Source organism: Periplaneta americana, chromosome 4, assembly GCF_040183065.1.
Source record: "Periplaneta americana isolate PAMFEO1 chromosome 4, P.americana_PAMFEO1_priV1, whole genome shotgun sequence".
In the NCBI taxonomy this organism is placed as follows: Eukaryota; Metazoa; Arthropoda; class Insecta; order Blattodea; family Blattidae; genus Periplaneta; species Periplaneta americana.
The window spans coordinates 204,878,178-204,896,856 of NC_091120.1; the positions used below are offsets into that span (position 1 = coordinate 204,878,178).

The 18,679-nt window shown below is 37.0% G+C and overlaps 2 protein-coding genes and 1 long non-coding RNA gene across 8 annotated transcripts in view; 2 read left to right on the forward strand and 1 right to left on the reverse strand.

Annotated features, from left to right (window-relative positions):
* Nucleotides 1-1,175: 1,175 nt before the first annotated feature.
* On the reverse strand, nt 1,176-16,484 carry LOC138698674 (SAC3 domain-containing protein 1). Of its 6 annotated transcripts, none has more exons than XM_069824842.1 (8): nt 15,913-16,481; nt 14,679-14,795; nt 13,992-14,079; nt 12,374-12,477; nt 8,355-8,516; nt 7,998-8,210; nt 6,403-6,543; nt 1,176-4,406 (listed from the first exon to the last, which is right to left on the reverse strand). In XM_069824842.1, the coding sequence occupies exons 2-8, from the start codon at nt 14,744-14,746 to the stop codon at nt 4,136-4,138; spliced, it is 1,047 nt and encodes a 348-aa protein (XP_069680943.1). In that variant the 5' UTR covers nt 14,747-14,795; nt 15,913-16,481; the 3' UTR covers nt 1,176-4,135. The 6 variants fall into 6 exon arrangements, with proteins under 6 accessions (XP_069680943.1, XP_069680942.1, XP_069680940.1 ...); XM_069824841.1 differs by having other exon boundaries at nt 15,543-16,481; XM_069824839.1 differs by having other exon boundaries at nt 15,111-16,481.
* On the forward strand, nt 8,100-12,796 carry LOC138698676 (uncharacterized). The gene is made up of 2 exons (XR_011331922.1): nt 8,100-8,225; nt 12,406-12,796. It is a non-coding gene; the product is annotated as an uncharacterized lncRNA (long non-coding RNA).
* Nucleotides 16,485-17,979: 1,495 nt separating the features above from the next.
* LOC138698673 (zinc finger protein 271-like) overlaps nt 17,980-18,679 on the forward strand; it is a 46,444-nt gene continuing 45,744 nt past the window's right edge. The window contains exon 1 of the mRNA XM_069824835.1: nt 17,980-18,061. The gene's annotated coding sequence lies outside the window, so the exon portion shown is untranslated. The remainder of the gene's footprint in view (nt 18,062-18,679) is intronic.

Consider the following 18,679-nt stretch of genomic DNA (forward strand, 5'->3'; position numbering starts at 1 on the left):
GCTTGTCCAGTATTATTTATTTCATTTAAATAATTTATAGTTCATCAGTAAAAGATTTTTATTGACTCTGAGATTATAGTGTAGAAGAGTTTTTCAATATATATGCTATGGCCTGTTACGAGGGGGATCCAGGATATAACGACCGTTTTGTTGTAATAATTAAAAAAAATGTATTTATTTGAAAAAACAAAGTCTGTTACATAACTGAAGCTTCCTTTACTTCTCTAATCACCACCTACATTTAAACATTTGTCGTATCTGTTCACTAGCTTTAGAATTCCCGTGTTATACTCCTCTGCCGCCAGTTCATTAAGCCAGGTGTCCACTGTCTTCTTCAACTCTTCATCACTTCCAAAACGCGTACCACCCAGAAAGTCTTTCAGCTTAGTGAAAAGGTGAAAATCGCTAGGAGCAAGGTCTGGACTATAGGGCGGATGATCAAAGATTTCCCAACCGAATTGATCCAGCAATTCTCGAGTTGAAGCAGCAGTGTGCGGGCGGGCGTTGTCGAAAAGAAACACAACTCCTCTCGAAAGCATTCCTCACCTCTTGTTTTGGATGACTCGCTGTAGTTTTCATAAAGTCTCACAATAACGATTTGCATTGATCGTAGTGCCTTTTGGCATGAAATCCAGCAAAAGAACACCTTTGCGATCCCAAAAGACAGTAGCCATGACTTTTTGTGTTGAGAGAGTCTGTTTGAATTTTCTCGGTTTCTTGGGTGATGAGGGATGATGCCACTGGCGTGATTGGCCCTTGGTCTCTGGGGTGTTGTGAGACACTCAGGTCTCATCACCAGTCACAATTTGATCAAGAAAGGCGTCTCCATCTGTGTGATATCGCATCAAGAATGTCAATGCTGAAGCCATTCTCTGAGTTTTGTGTTGGTCACTCAGTTGCCGTGGAACCCATCGTGCACAGATTTTGTGGTAGCCAAGATGTTGCGACACAATTTCACCAAGCAAAGAACGAGAAATGTCAGGAAAGACAATATGCAATTCGTCGAGTGATGTGCGCCTGTCTTGCAAGATTCTGTCGTTCACTTTAGTCTTCAGGTCTTCTGTGATGAGTGATGGGCATCCGGGTCGAGTTTCATCGTGGACATTTGTTCGCCCATTGTTGAACATTTCGCACCATTTTCTCACATTTCTTTCATCACCATACACTTCTTTCAATTGCTGGTAAATTTCTGCAGGTTTCAAATGTCGGGCATTCAAAAATCGAATCACACTCCTCACCTCACAGTCGGCGGAATTATCAATCACGTCGTTCATTTTGAAGTAACACAAAATGCACAATGGCGACTTGTTGCAACCAGTACTCACAACATTATGAGAACACATGTTAAGGAAGCCAGTTGACCTTCAAACAAGGAAGGGGAGTCAGCTGCGCGGCGGGTATGCGCGAACGGTCGTTATTTCCTGGATCCCCCTCATACATATATGTTTAATGGCCAAATATATAGTTGTTGTTGATATTATTATTATTATTATTATTATTATTATTATCATCATCAAACAATTTAAATCTTAAATCAGGCATTTTCAACCTGGTGCTCGCGAGCATTGTTGTGCTCTTTTAATGACATTTGGTGCTCTCGTCATGGAACGCGAGCAAGAACGCTCCTGAGGTCATTTTTTTTTTATTCAAACTTTGTTTATCAACAAAATCTTAATAATATCACAGTCTAGTATAAACAGTGAGGTGCTAGGAACAGTAGAATGTGCCGGTACTATATCGCATTGTCTGTAATGAGGCGATATTAGCGATCCTAGTGGTTAGCAACTATCTATGGATGCATATTTATTACGTATTGAGCTTCGTGACTGTATATACTAGATTGTAGTAATATAATAGTTCGTTCTGTCTTTAACTTATCTTTGATGTACGAGCTGGAACAAAGAGTGTTCCTATCCATCCATTATATCTTACAGATCTGGTAGGGCTTCTCATACTTCATGGTATATAATCCCTTTCAATTCATTGTGGATTTACACAGAGAAATCAAGGGTATTCAAGAAAATAATATGGCTGCTCGTGAGGAACTTGAACTGATAGATCTCCAGTCTTTTTCAGCTCTGAAATATTTGTTTCAAAAGGAAAAATAATAGGTTTTGGGGAGCAGAGGATACAAAAAGGCTCCAAATATGGCAGAATGTTTCTCTCAAATATCCGGCTATGCTAGGAACAACTTACATACGCGGGGGGGGGGGGATTTCACTTAACACGACCATGATTAACTAAATCACATCTGCAGGACTGTTTACATCTGTGGCCAGGAAGAAAAAGGTCTTAAGTCAATTTTTTTGAAAATAAGATTTTTATATATTCTGAAAGCGGAAACAATTCTCTACAATCTGGTAAAACGGCTGAAGTCAAATAAGACTCCTGACTGGATTTATACAGCCTTACCAAATCTCCTAAGTACTTTTTGAATCGAGCACACACAGAATAAATACTTTATTCCTTACAAACCATCACATGTTTACTTTCCATGCTTCCCTATTAAAAAGGTCTAACTTGTATTTTAGCCATTTTATCACATACTGATGCCCTTTCCTTTTAAAACTTTAAGCACTAGGGTAAACAGTCCTATATTTGTTTAAGACCCATTTTGCATTCCTAATAATTTACATTTCTCATTTATTTTTAACATTAAAAAGGTCTTATGTTTAATAGTCCCTTCTACTCAGTTTGGGTTCTAATCTTAAAAGTGCTTAAGTGCGGCTATTTTTGGAAATAATCAAGAAAATTGTTAAATGAACAACATTACCTATTTTAGAAGAAATGTAAACAAATGATATCCAGGAAAAACGTCTTAATTAAAAAAACTCTATAATTGACACCAATTTTAATCTTTCTACTGCTTTCCTGAAAAGTATAAAATTTTTACTTAAGACCTTTTTCCTCCCGGCCACAGACATATAGCTATAAGCGAATTAACATTCAAGTTCAAGGATATCATTATTCTAGTAAGTTTTTTAATTAATTAATTAATTAATTTCATTTATACAGGGTGTTTCAAAAATAGAAGGCATAATTACAGATATGTTTTCCCCATATGTAGACAATACAAAAAGTTCATTACAACATGTGTCCGAAAATGCTTGGTTTCCGAGTTATGGCCTTCAAAACAGTGATATTCACTGGAACGTTTTTCTTCCCGCAGGTAGGTGTCGTGACAGAAGATATAAACAGAGGACACTCTGACAGTTAATTCCGAGACGAAGGATACATTGAGTGTTGTGTTTGGCGTCGTAGTGTGCGACATGTACTCAAATCAGGTGGCAGAAGTGCACTTCATGTACGGTAAGGCAGACGGCAATGCTGCGCTGGCTCATCGTTCGTACCAGGAGAAGTACCCTGATCGACGGATAGGTAGAGGTGGCCCAATTGCTTGGCCTCCACGCTCACCTGATTTGAACCCTATCGATTTCTATTTGTGGGGCTATTTAAAATCATTGGTGTATTCGTCTCCGGTGCCTGACATAGAATCCCTTTGGAATCGAATTGTGGCAGATTGTGAGGAAATACGCAATACTCCTAGAATTTGGGATCGTGTTCGCAGGGCCATGAGACATCGATATGAGGCCTGTATTCAAGCAAGAGGTGGACATTTTGAACATCTGCTGTAAAGGCAACTAACTGCGGAAAGAAAACCTTTCCGGTGAATATCACTGTTTTGAAGGCCATAACTCGGAAACCAAACATTTTAGGACATATGTTGTAATGAACTTTTTGTATTGCCTACATATGGGGAATACATACCTGAAATTATGCCCTCTATTTTTTAAACACCCTGTATAATTTACGTATTCTTATAGGCCTATTAAACCTATTCCATTCCATGATACTCGCTCATTTATTATTACATATGGATAGTGCTCACAATCTCAAAAAAAAAAAAAAAAAAAAAAAGCTGAGAACCCTTGTCTTAAACCAATCACATTTATAAAATACATATCAAATGGTTTTTACTTCCAGTCCACAAACCCTACATTTTTCCAAAGCGTAAAGTCCGCCCTCAACAAGACCTTCGTTTTGTCCTTTCCGGGTCAGCACTTGCTTAGTAATGTGATTTCAACTTGCTGAACAGTTTTTTCACCACATCCACAGCGCTGCAGACCGATGCGTCTCACTGCTTACTATGCAGCAGCAGGCTGGGCAGGCTGCAGGACTCCAGCGCTGTGTCCACACAGTCCAGCTGCTGGCAGGCACCCCGCACATCTGCCCTGAAGGCTGCCCGGCTGAACACAACGCTGCTGCCCTCCACAGTGAAGCCATGACGCTGACAGTCCGAAGCGGTCTCTTTGCAGCTGCGATACAGCAAGAGAGACTGCAGCGCATCCAGCGGAAATGTGAGATTCCGACAGCTGTATGCATGCGACATCACCTGAAGTGCCCGCCTGCAACATCCGACACCAGCTATATTGTAAGTTCACTGAAACTATTATATTTCATATACATCAATCTCTGATAAACTGATTTGTAGATACTGAATATGAACAAAATCCACCCAATAGTTTAGTAGAAATCGCTGTACTCAGACAGATTAGTACTAAAATTATTATATTTCATGTACATCATTCCCTGATAAATTGACTCGTAGATACTGAATATGAACAAAATCCGTCCAATAGTTTAGTAGAAATCGCTGTACACAGACAGACTAGTACTAAAATTATTATACTTCATGTACATCATTCCCTGATAAATTGACTCGTAGATACTGAATATGAACAAAATCCGTCCAATAGTTTAGTAGAAATCGCTGTACTCAGACAGATTAGTACTAAAATTATTATATTTCATGTACATCATTCCCTGATAAATTGACTCGTAGATACTGAATATGAACAAAATCCGTCCAATAGTTTAGTAGAAATCGCTGTACACAGACAGACTAGTACTAAAATTATTATATTTCATGTACATCATTCCCTGATAAATTGACTCGTAGATACTGAATATGAACAAAATCCGTCCAATAGTTTAGTAGAAATCGCTGTACACAGACAGACTAGTACTAAAATTATTATATTTCATGTACATCATTCCCTGATAAATTGACTCGTAGATACTGAATATGAACAAAATCCGTCCAATAGTTTAGTAGAAATCGCTGTACACAGACAGACTAGTACTAAAATTATTATATTTCATGTACATCATTCCCTGATAAATTGACTCGTAGATACTGAATATGAACAAAATCCGTCCAATAGTTTAATAGAAATCGCTGTACACAGACAGACTAGTACTAAAATTATTATATTTCATGTACATCATTCCCTGATAAATTGACTCGTAGATACTGAATATGAACAAAATCCGTCCAATAGTTTAGTAGAAATCGCTGTACACAGACAGACTAGTACTAAAATTATTATATTTCATGTACATCATTCCCTGATAAATTGACTCGTAGATACTGAATATGAACAAAATCCGTCCAATAGTTTAGTAGAAATCGCTGTACACAGACAGACTAGTACTAAAATTATTATATTTCATGTACATCATTCCCTGATAAATTGACTCGTAGATACTGAATATGAACAAAATCCGTCCAATAGTTTAGTAGAAATCGCTGTACACAGACAGACTAGTACTAAAATTATTATATTTCATGTACATCATTCCCTGATAAATTGACTCGTAGATACTGAATATGAACAAAATCCGTCCAATAGTTTAGTAGAAATCGCTGTACACAGACAGACTAGTACTAAAATTATTATATTTCACGTACATCATTCCCTGATAAATTGACTCGTAGATACTGAATATGAACAAAATCCGTCCAATAGTTTAGTAGAAATCTCTGTACACAGACAGACTAGTACTAAAATTATTATATTTCATGCACATCATTCCCTGATAAATTGACTCGTAGATACTGAATATGAACAAAATCCGTCCAATAGTTTAGTAGAAATCGCTGTACACAGACAGACTAGTACTAAAATTATTATATTTCATGTACATCATTCCCTGATAAATTGACTCGTAGATACAGAATATAAACAAAATGCACCCAGTGGTTTAGTAGAAATCGTTGTATAGAATACAGAAAATCATAATTATGTGCAGCTGAGAAAATAATGAAATATGAAGCAAAATGACAGTCAAATATGGAAATAAAGCTAGATGGTGGAATTCTTGAAAGAACATAAAATTGCAGAGCATTAAGAAGAAGGCGTATTGAGATCTCTTAAATGTTGGATTGATAGCGAGTAATGGCAGATAATCTAAATATATGATTCTTAAAATGGCTACTTCAAAAGAAACGAATTATAATTTTTACGATCAGATGGTAGAATTTGGCTTTAAATTCGCAAGGAAATGAGAAGTTTACTCAGATTTGGTTCATCTCCTAACAGAAACACCGGCATGTCTGACCTCCTGATGTTGGGCAGCTGCAGCGCGGCGGCGCACATGAGGAGGGGGGGCAGCTGAGGAATGAGGGCGCACACGCGTGCGTAGTTGCCATTCCACATGGCCAGTGACATCACGAGTGCAGTGTGCACCACGCCACGCCGTCTGAAACAAGTATCAAAACAGGTAAAGATGCAGCAAATGCATTTGAAGGATGGAATCTGTTCGTTGAGAAGAAAGTAATCCATTAATTTGTTTTGTTACTGTCTATTCTAGTTGGCTGGTAGACTTGAGTTGCATACACATATAGCGAACGAGTAATGAATGACTGACAAAGCAAACCTTTGCTGTTTGTTTGCTGTTCAGAGCAACATACAAATAAAATAAAAGGTGACCATGGCAACCGCCACTATATGAAAGTCGCAATGGGTACAGAGGCATCGACTTGCTTAATAATTTATGTCGAATTGAATTGGGACAGTTTCAGAACTTGTGTCGAATTTCAGCAACAGACTTCGAAATGTTCCTATGGGCTATTCCATATGAAATCGATCAGTAAAAAACCTCGCATTTTTTTTATACTCTAATTTTTTTTTCCCTTACTTATACAAAGTGCTGAGGGGAGTGCATTTTCAAAAATATGTTGTTGTTGTTTTCTAATGCCAGGCGTTTGACAATAAAGTCATTTGACCTCTTGCACTCCAATATTTTTCAAAGATATTATCATGGTCAGCCACAAGGAAATGGCAAGTTGTAGCCAATTTAAGTCAACACCATATTTTAACGTTTTGGTGGCTACTTCATTCACACACAACACCCAATATATCTGGAGGACCACACCTGCTGTTGGTCGACGGGTCCATTGGACCTAGCTGGGAGATCTTGTTGATCACCAGCTTTCCCTCCTTAAGCCACTGGAGGACGATTTTAGTGCCATAGCAGGTCAGCACTAGGAGAAAAGTAGAAAGAGGAGGAAGGAAAGGGAAATGAACCCCTAGGCCTCGAATGCTCTAATGTCGTCGGGGTCGAAGAAAGTAAGAGTTCAGTCAGAGGACTGGATAGGAAAGGGTAAAGAGGGAATTAGGTATTGAATAGAGGAAAATTATACCAAATTCAGTCATTAACTCATCAAGCTGACCGGTGCTAATGGATGAGTAGCCCCTCCCTTTAGTTCAGCTTGTAAAATTATGCTTACTAACAGCTGCACCACGGGAAGGTAGGGATGGGACATTGGGTATTTGTCCAAATATTTCAAAAGTATACTACGGAAAGTCAAACCGTTTTCGTATTATTGAGCGACAAATTTAGCGTATTTTATAAAAACAACCTTCAGCACTCAGAACTCTGGAACCATTCTGATTGGTTCTGCTGTACAAACTTGTGACGTCATATGCCAGAAATGCTACAGCGCATATAGCAGCCGACCGCCTTCCGAAATGCCGTCTAGTCTAGAGACGTGTCGTGACTCACGTTGACTTGCAGTTATCGTCTGTGCATGCAATGAAAACTAGTCCCGAAGCAAAATGCTACTATTGTGACAATAGCGAGAACATCAATCAAGGAAGTTAAAAATGATGTCAGTGATTTACAGTTTCAGGAGATCGTATCTGCGGCCTTACCGCAGCTTGGTTGGCAGTTGCAGGGCCCGCGTGAGGGCCTGGCCATCGCCAAGCGCTACCAATAGGTACAGTGCCTCCATCTCGCGTCTCTCCTCCGACACGTGGCAGCACTGTTGCACTTCGTCGTACAGCACGAGCAGACGAGTGAGACACTCCAGCAGGTGCGTGTGGTTGATGGTTGCGTCGAACTTGGAGGCGGGTTGAGAGCACAGCCTGCAGCAAGTACAGGTGAGTCATGAAGACAATATCGAGCGTGAATGATGCATAGAGGCAGTATAAGGGAAAGCCATACAACACTATACCGGTACAGCGTGAGTGACACAAACACTGTCTATGCAGAGTATGATATGCTCGTACCTGTAACCAGCATAGCAGTGGAACCTCACAATGGGCTCGAGGATCATAATACCGTGCTTGGGGTTCAAACCCTGGATCACTAAGTCCTGGCGCACGGCTCGCAGGCGGTCGAACACGAAGTCGTACACCACACACCAGTCCACTTCCTGCCGCTGGGCCACGCTGCACAAGGAGAGCCACTGGTTACTCCTCGACAATCGACTGCTACTCCGAACTATTATAGTACATTATGCATGAGCCTATAATGATAGTAATTAAGACGCAAGTATGTTTGTTTATGAAACCAGCGCAAGCGAGTTTCATAATTTTCATACGAGCATTTTAATTACCATTATAGGCAAGTTTCATAAACTTTTTATGCTCGACCATATTTCTAACTTGAAATTATTAAGAAGTATTCACTTTATTTGTATCTGACAGAAGATTGGAAGTGAACTTGTTCATAGCTCGTGAATTGTGAGATGTGCGCAGACGCGAAAGTATTGACTTTTTCCGAGCAACAATGTCATTGACCTTGATGTAATGCAGAGAATGTAAAAACCTGGAAATTGATTTAGAATTGAAAAACGAGATGACAAATTGAATTTATTTGAATATTATTTACAATTAACGCTAATTATTATAGTAACAGAACATAACCTTCTGCGACAGTATTGGATTTCCAGCCTCCGTGATGTTTCCCTCGTCTTTCGATTGCATATCCGACAATAATCGAAAACCTGAACTTTAATGAATAGGTGTACTTTAATGACATGCATTAAAGGATTGCTACCAGGTGTATAATTACTACATTTCGGCATGGTCGAGCATAAAATACAGTAACGTTGCCTTCTACAAATTACCATCGCTGTTGAATGACCTGATGGGTGACCATGGGTCTGACTGTTTTATAATGTTAATGTTGCACGGCAGGGAAAGAAGACCGCTTAAGATAGGCACTCACCAGAATGGAGTCGTTCGTCACATTCGGAGTTTTATTCTTTGTACTATTTAAACTCATCTTACTTATCAAAATGAAAAAGATGTGAACAAGAAAATTACCAAATTTACACAAATTCTAGGAATAATAAATATATTAAAAGCTAAATTAGTACAAAAATCTACAAGAATAAAAATATGTAATACACTAGCATTACCCTCCCTTTTATACGGAAGTGAGATTTGGATATTAAAGAAAAGAGACATGAACAGAATCAAAGCAACGGAAATGAAATTTCTCAGGAGGACAGCAGGATATACTCTTTTAGACCGAAAAAGGAATGAAGAAATTTTAGAACAATTAGAAGTAGAGTCAGTAGAAGAAAAAATCAACAGATACAAATTCAATTGGTTAGATCATGTAAGAAGAATGGAAAATTCAAGAATCCCAAAAGTTATGATGCAGTATAAACCTAGAGGACATCGTCGACCAGGAAGACCTTTTAGAAGACTGCTAGATGGGGCCGAAACAGGTCTACAGAGGCCTAATTCGTGAAGGATGATGATGATGATGATGATGATGATGACTATTTAAACTTAGCATCGCCCACTTGGCCATATACACATGACTGGATTCCGTCCAGAATTCTGGTCAGAGAAATCTTGATGGATTTCTGCAGGGACTAAAGATCGAGATAAGAAAAGCTATGTCAATATGTTGATTGCAAGGCCTCCAATTGTGATGATCACGAAATTTGCAGACAAGTGAGCGATGCTATAATAAAGTCTGAAAGAGCTGAATGAATGCATTCTGGTAAGTGAGCACCTACCTTTAACGGGAGACTTCACTGAAATTCTGAAATTCATGAAAATTTTTCGAAAAATTTTTATTGGCTATTTCACTCCTTTAGATTGTATATTTTCATTCTCCAAATAGATTTAGTTCAAATTTGATTACAAATATGTTTCATTGTTTTTAATTAAGACTGTAAGGGGGCTGTCAAAAATTGTTTTTTTTTTTTTTTCATTTTTTTTTTACAAATTTCTGATTACAAATCTAGTAACTTTTTGTTCTAAAGTTGGTTCCCTGAAATTACTAGATGAAAGTAGCGGAAGAGAATTTTAATAGATATGTGTTACATAAATATTCATTTTTACTTTCAAATCCATTTTTCCGAAAGTTTATTTTTCTTGATTCAACACCAACTTCTTAATGGAAAATATTAATGTAGAAAACAAGAAAATGATATCTTGAAAATATATTTAAGATCCTACAAATGATGAAAGCTAAGTCTAATTGGTTAAAAGAATAATTAGAAAATAATATAAGGAGTTTAGAACTATAGTCCCGTCGCTCTAATTTCCGGCAGCCAATTACGTTGCACGTCGGCTACATTTAAACGTGTGCGTCTTGTGATTCGCTGAGGAAGACGTTATTCATTTCTGAAGGCTCGATAAATACTTAATATAATCGCCCGCCATTTTGGCTCTTTCGTTGGCGTTTGCAGAAAGCACACGACGTTATTTGCCGCTCAATTATTTGCAGAATTACAGTGCGTTTGATTTATTATCATAGGAGCTACGACATGATAATGTTTAACAGTGTGGCAAATAGATTCTTCATATGGTAGCTCGGCAACGAAAGAACAAAAATGGCGAACGATATTACCTACCTAGACTTTATAGAGCCTTCACTTCTTAAGACGTAAGCAAAGAGGAGGAGTCACGCCGGGAAGAACAGCGTCGTGACTATAATTGGTTATGGCAAGAAATTGGTGAAATTAATATAAATTTGATAGGTAAAATTATAATGAAGAGGAGTAACGAAATAGTGAAACGGGAAATGTTTAGAAATTTAAATGGTTGGAAATCATTATTAAATTACAAAGAAATGAAAATCATATGGGGACAGGAAGAATATACAAAAGTTAACAACAGGGAAGAAAGGATGGGGCTAGCGTGGTGGAGATTGGGAATTTGCAGGTTAAAAATAGAAGAGGAAACGTAGAAAAAGATATATGTTCTTTATGTAATCAAAAAGAAGAGCATTTCACATTGTACTATCTTTGCCCAAAAAATGAAAGAACAAGAAACTTTTATTCAGGAGGCATTACTGAAACTAAGTGTAGACATAGCATACTCGTATATAGGAAATTGTATGGAACAGTAAATGGAAGAAAATTGAGGGAAATTAGAAAATTGTTCTATATAGTAAAGAAAAAATGAGAAGGGAAAATTAAGCAACATGCATATAAGATTGGCAAGTTCATGAAGAGGTCCACTGCATTTCTGAAGACGACTCTCACAGAAGAGCTGATATAATAGCAATAAACAGGCAACAACAAAAGGCTATTAGCATAGATCCAACTATACGCATGGAGAGAGATCTAAACCAAGCTCATCAGGAAAAGAGGGCCATTTATGAACCTTGCATTCCCTACCTTAGTGCCAAGTATAACATCCCTCTCTTCAATTGGTCAGTGACAGGTTTATTTTTTTGTGCTCGGAGGCCTTTACAAAAATTTACATATAATTTTTTAAAACAATTATATCATCTTTTGAAATTCAAAAAATCATCTCGCAAATTCTTAAAGATTCCCTGCAGATTATACAATTTTATTTATACCACTCAGAAGGCCTTAATTAAGGATATGCTAATTTTAAACAAAATCTTTTATTTATAAGTATAATTTTATAGTCATCTTCTAAGATTTTATTTTATAATTGATAATCAATGGTGTTTAACTATTACATTTTATTTTTATAACAATATTCATATTTAATTAATTATATTTTTATTTTCTATTAATTTCTGGATCCTCGTGGTCATCCTTAATTAAGGCCGGATGAGTTATTTCTCTCTCTCTTTCTTTTAATTAATGGGAAAGAGTTTTTGTAAATAAATAACTAGAATGATTGTACGTAGTGTGGAGTATATAGCAATAGTCATTAACAGTATTGTAAAATGGAGTTGAGGGTGATTTCCTGGAAAACAGAAATGTAACAGGACCATCATTAACGAATGATATTATACAGATTGTACATAATTTTGATGGCAATAAATATACATCCAGATGCCGTGTGAAATCTGCTGTACCTACTCTTTGAGCAAGTAGTGCACTGTCTTTTGTAGGACTGCAGGAGGTCGCAACTCATCACGGCGTGGTGCAAGCTGACCGGCAGCTGAGCGACTGAAGCTCTTCACCTGGAAAAGATGGACGTTCATAAAATAGCAGCACCTGCTAGAAGAGGTTAGTCACATTCCCTGGGGTTCGTGCGTCTAAACTGTCAACATTCCAGTGTAAAACATACTCTACTCCAGCTATTTGTACCACGAGAAAATAAAAATAGCAAATGTTGCCATAGCAACAATTGGAAAAGCAAAAGTGAAAAGAGTGACTCCGAGAGAACATTAATTGAACGCGGCACAAGTTAACAGGTGAAAGTTCTTTTTTTTTTTTTGCCCCTGAATAGAAGAGTGGAAGCTATAAAAAAGCTTTAATAAAAGTTGTTTCTTTTTAAAAGTCTTCTTCAAAGATACCTTACACAATCTATGTTCTAATTCCAAATTTCAAAGTTTACTCCAGTTATCCCTGCTTCCGGTTTGTTCCATAAAATGGAAATCATTGCACTCTACTGGATGACTACAGAATCATCATCCAGCGTTGTCCATTATCTATGTTCCTGGCTTAACTACTTATCCTTCAATCATAATCTAAACACCAGTTCACTGCAGAGCCAAATCCTAGCAATTCCTCCTCATAGAACATCCCACTATTTATCCTCTTTTACAGTCTCAATCCTCCGTGAATGGAATTGTATACCTCAGATCAGGAGCTGCCAGACAATAGCTACAAGAACAGGCTAAGCGATTTCTTACAGACGCAGTCAAATTGAAGTTATAATTATTATAATGATTGAGTTTAATAATTTCATTATATTTAGATCTGATTATTATTACTATTATTATTGTTGTAAAGGTAAGGTAAAGGTATCTCCGTAACATGCCATGAAGGCACTTGGGGGGCATGGAGGTAGAGCCCCATGCTTTCCATGACCTCGGCACTAGAATGAGGTGGTGTGGTCGGCACCACGCTCTGACTGCCTTTCACCCCTGGGAAAGACCCGGTACTCAATTTTATAGGAGTCTGAGTGAACCTTGGGCCCGTTCTGAAAGTTTGCCAACGAGAAAAAAATCCTGTTACCACCTGGGATCGAACCCAGGACCTTCCAGTCTGTAGCCAGCTGCTCTACCAACTGAGCTACCCGGCCGCCATTGTTGTTATTATTATTATTATTATTATTATTATTATTATTATTATTATTATTATTATTATTATTAGCATTATGCGATTATTACATAATTATTTTATTAGTGTATTGAGAAGATAAAAGGAACTGTTATTGTATTATATTATGTAGGCTATTATCTATTGTATTACCTGGATATGTTATATTAATTATGTTTTGCTTATAGAAATGTAGCAATTTTCTGTCATACTGATTGAGTGGAAGAGAAGCCCGAATGACCTTAACTCTGCCAGTTAAAATGAACAATAATAATAATAATAATAATAATAATAATAATAATAATTATTATTATTATTATTATTATTATTATTATAAGAAGAAGAAGAAGAAGAAGAAGAAGAAGAAGAAGAAGAAGAAGAATTATTGTTTAATGTATCCTAACCAAGCCTTGTGATTCTAATAACGCACCGTGAGTTGTGGGTTAGCTTTTGGTGGGGGGTGCAGTCTGCAGCCCTCTGGAAGTTCCAGTATGTGTAGCAAGCCTTCTCGCTCTCTCCTGGAACAGACAGTGACAAACTTATAGTTTCTTAAAATACTTTCGTATACTGTATCTAGTGCTGCATAGTCTGAGTGGAATTACTAGTGAAAAAGACGATGTTGGGGCACGTCCGATTTTCGTCTATTTCTTCAATATGCTAGGCTATTATTCTGACCGCTGGAAAACTACTGCACCATATTATGTTCCCAAAATACCAAGTCCATGCAATTTTTACACACGTTATGTAAATTCAATGATTTTGTTGTGAACTGCTTTTATATTCCGAGTTTGTAAAGGCCCTACCATACCGGTACCTTTTAATTGTTCATCATGAAACAGGTGTTCATAAAACAATACACGATTCAGGACCTGAAGATGTAATGGCGAAAACGTTTCATATTTCTGTAATATTTTAAATGTTCGGCTAGACTTAAAGTCAGACCAAAGTAGGATAAGTTATAGACTGAACAATACATTGAAAAATATTTGTTTATTTGTAATTTATCGGACCAATATGTCAATGAAGTTCTATGGCAATGTTAATACCCAGAAAAAACATACATAATTATGAGCCAGTGGAAGAAGAGGTGTGCAGGCCTAAATGGGTTTGTACTTACAGTCTACGTTCTCTGGCAGGACACATGTCTGTGCATGTACCTCGAATGAAATCTGAATGCTCACTCATTTTCTTAACGGAGCTTTCTGCATCAGCAAACCAACATGAAGATTACAAACTGCAAAATAAATAAATGCCGTTGAGTGAATGCTTGATGCAAGTTCAACAATCATCCATTTTGAATCTTGCATACACTACTTTTAACACTTGAATATAATTAATTGATTAACTAGCGGACTTACTCGTGTTAATTATGTAAGATTTGTGCGGCTTACATAATTAACACGAGTAAGTCCGCTAGTTAATCAATTATATTTCAACAATCAGTTCATTGTTGACAGCTTGTTACATCAATAATACGACCCATGCTGCAGCTTTAATGTTTTCCGTTAACGATAAAATATGTTCCTCTGCTAAACAAAAATTAACTTACAAAAATGATTGGTATCAACCATAATTCAATAAACTCTCAACAGTACCCAGTCTCATAAACAGTACTTTTATTTCTTTCAGTTAAAGCTTTATATGCGGTAGTTACAAGGTTGTAAATTGTATTTGATGGTCATATTTATTGGAGTTTAGTTGAAAAAAAAACAGCTCCATACACTGTATTCTACTTGAGTCGATACACGATCCCAAGAGGACCTCGTAATATAGTGAATTAATTATAGAATCATGTTTATGAAATAAATGCTGAGAGTATTGCTCACGTTACTCCTTTTGATCTATGCTCATTTCCGTGCACAGAGAAACAAACATAACCTAACTTCGTTTATATAGTAATCTGGAGGCTAACGCTTTTACATGTCAAGGATTTTGGATTAACGTATATCTGGATTTGGATTTGAACCGAAATGATACGTACTAAAATATATTTTGAGTAATGAAAATTCAGTTAGGCTCAACTGGAAAAGGGACGATTAAAAATACTGACACTTGTTATTAACCTCAGGTTGAACCAAATGAAAATATACAACTGTTTAATCAGTTAACAAATATCGTGTTGTAACATTTGTGGCCATGCCCATTTGTGAATCTTTTATTCATTTTTAATGTAAATATATAAGTAATAGTTGTGCTTGGATACATAAAAATAACGCTTTGAGGTTAGGATTTCTCTGAATATGCGAATATAGTTATTATGAACAGCTTAAGTTATAAACTGTAAATTTTGGTCTAAACCTGAATATTTTCTCTATAATATAATAATAATAATTTGCGCTATGGCACTTAACCCGATTCAGAAACCTGTTAACAGAATATAGCCTACGTATTGTAACCTATGGCCAGTTTCGTAATCTTCAGATATACACAAAGGACTGAGAAAAGTCTTCGATTGGGAGGGGGTCATGTCAAACCCGTAAAATATTTCCTTTATTATTTTTCTGGGTACGTTTGGGGCCCCGAGTAGTTGTTCTTGCGGAAATGTCCGGAACATTGTTATGCCATTTATTGCAAAGCATATCTTTAAAGATGAACATTTTGTCACATGTTCATATCATTGTATTTGCTATATTTTTCTGTCAGTTTGTGTTATTGTTTCATTACATGGGAACATTTAATTTAGGAATTTATTTTATTTTATAATTTCAGACTACATTCAAACCGGCACCTATCAAATATACTAGGTACCTAGCCTAAAGAATGTAATAGGCTGACGCTCATAAGAAAAACGCTCAATATGACATTAATATGTTGGCTGTGTTATATTTAACTGACATTAAACGCTGAGGGGACGTTTGTAGTGCAATGTTACGAAATTAAGTTTGATTCCTTGTTGAAACAACATTCGGATTTATAATTTTGTTACTGCATTTTAGTCGATGAACAATGTGTATCCTATATAACTTTACAATCAGTGCAATCTCCAAATTTGGCGAGAGCCAGTTATAGATATGGTGCGTATGATCGCGAAAGCTGTGGTGAAAGTTGAAAGTAGGTAACTTGGCCTAATGTACTACATTTCACTATGGTAAGGAGATTATCGTGCGCATTCTTCTGAATATAGGAACTGTTGCCCATTTACACAGTTTTCTTACTTACGGGAAAATAGACAGTATGAAGGGCACCCTCTCAAATAATTTGGTTCTGATCAAAACGGAACCCGTTTCCGACAATTTGTGTTCCAATATACGGGACACGTGTGCTCCGAAGGTGACTGTCAACTTGAAGAGCGATGTCAAGGTAGGTCTTGTAAGATAGCTCATATCGAGATGGGGGATGTAATCAGAATTCTTGAAGCCATTGCTTGAACACATCGTATAGTTTAACACAGTAGATACAACAAACAGTAAGATAAATTAGGTTAACTGGTTGGAATATGGTCCATTTTCTTAGTTTCTTGGTTTCTGCAATGTCTCAACTCTGCCTCAGAATTGGCAGTGTGAGGCTTGAGACAATCATTTACGAGGGTCCTTAAGAAGAAAAAAAGAACGAAACTAAGTTACTTCTGAGGATATCAAATGGAATCGTCAGGCAAATCATATCGTCGCCTGAATGCAAGAACTAGGTACGGTAACTTGATTTTTCATATTTTGTGACACTGCCTATTTACTTATTTATTGCACTAAGGAATTTTTTTTTTTTTTTTCACATTCAGCAATTTATTGATAAAGTTCCAAAACAAATATGTTTTCTGCCTTTTCGTATTTTAGTGTAAATTCAAATAACGATGCACAAATATTGTTCATGTCCAGCTGTCAAAACAATTGGGCACAGAGACATTAGTGTAGGTTTAAGGAAGTCAGAGGTTGTGGAAAAGTGCATGTTATTCACTTAAAAAGGATTTTGGTGTTCTGTGTTTCTTGTAGAAATTTGCATTGTATTGACCAAGACGCTTGATGAATGGATTTTCACTTGAATTTGCACTGTTATAAAACTTCTTAACTTGTCCACGTAATGAGTCTAAGGAATATGTCTCGTTTTCTTTTACCTATTTGTTATATTGGAAAATAGATGTCGCTGGTATCGTTCAATCTGTTACCTAGATCCTGGATTTTTGCTGTGCTATAAAAGAGGTAACTAAAAAACGCAAATTTCGAGTTACCTAGTTCTTGAATTCACGGGACGATATGAGTCAGAGATTACAGAAATGTTAGTGATTCCAAATGGCCTCATTGGAGCAGAAAGGGTTAAACAGAGGAATAGTGTAATTTAGAAGCTATGTCTTGTCGAATGTGAAAATTTCCATCTACTCTCACTATGAGTGAGAGTAAAGAAAAACAACATTCATAAGATAAAATGCACACTGGGTTTGTTTGTTGACAGCAATGTGATGCGACTCCTGTGAAAGAAGAACTCGAGTCAGATGAGGACAATGGCTCCATGTTTGTCCTGGGCAAGGCCTGGGGCGTGGAAGAGGAGTCCACACATTCTGACGAAAAGGTGACTAGGGGCAAGCACTGAATTTATCACTTTTCACTTCTGGAAGATGATTTCTTCTTATCTTATTTTAATTATATATTACTTACCTAATGGCTTTTAAGGAACCTGGAGGTTCATTGCCCCCCTTACATAAGCCCGCCATTGGTCCCTATCCTGAGCAAAATTAATCCAGTCTCTATTATCAAATCCATTTTAATATTATCTTCCCATCTACGTCTCGGCCTCCCTAAAGGTCTTTTCCCCCCCGGCCTCCCAACTAACACTCTATATGCATTTCTGGATTCGCCCATATGTGCTACATGCCCTGCCCATCTCAAACGTCTGGATTTAATGTTCCTAAATATGTCAGGTGAAGAATACAATGCGTGCAGTTCTGTGTTGTGTAACTTTCTCCATTCTCCTGTAACTTCATCCCTCTTAGCCCCAAATATTTTCCTAAGCACCTTATTCTCAAACACCCTTAATCTCTGTTCCTCTCTCAAAGTGAGAGTCCAAGTTTCACAACCATACAGAACAACCGGTAATATAACTGTTTTATAAATTCTAACTTTCAGATTTTTCGACAGCAGACTGGATGATAAAAGTTTCTCAACCGAATAATAACAGGCATTTCCCATA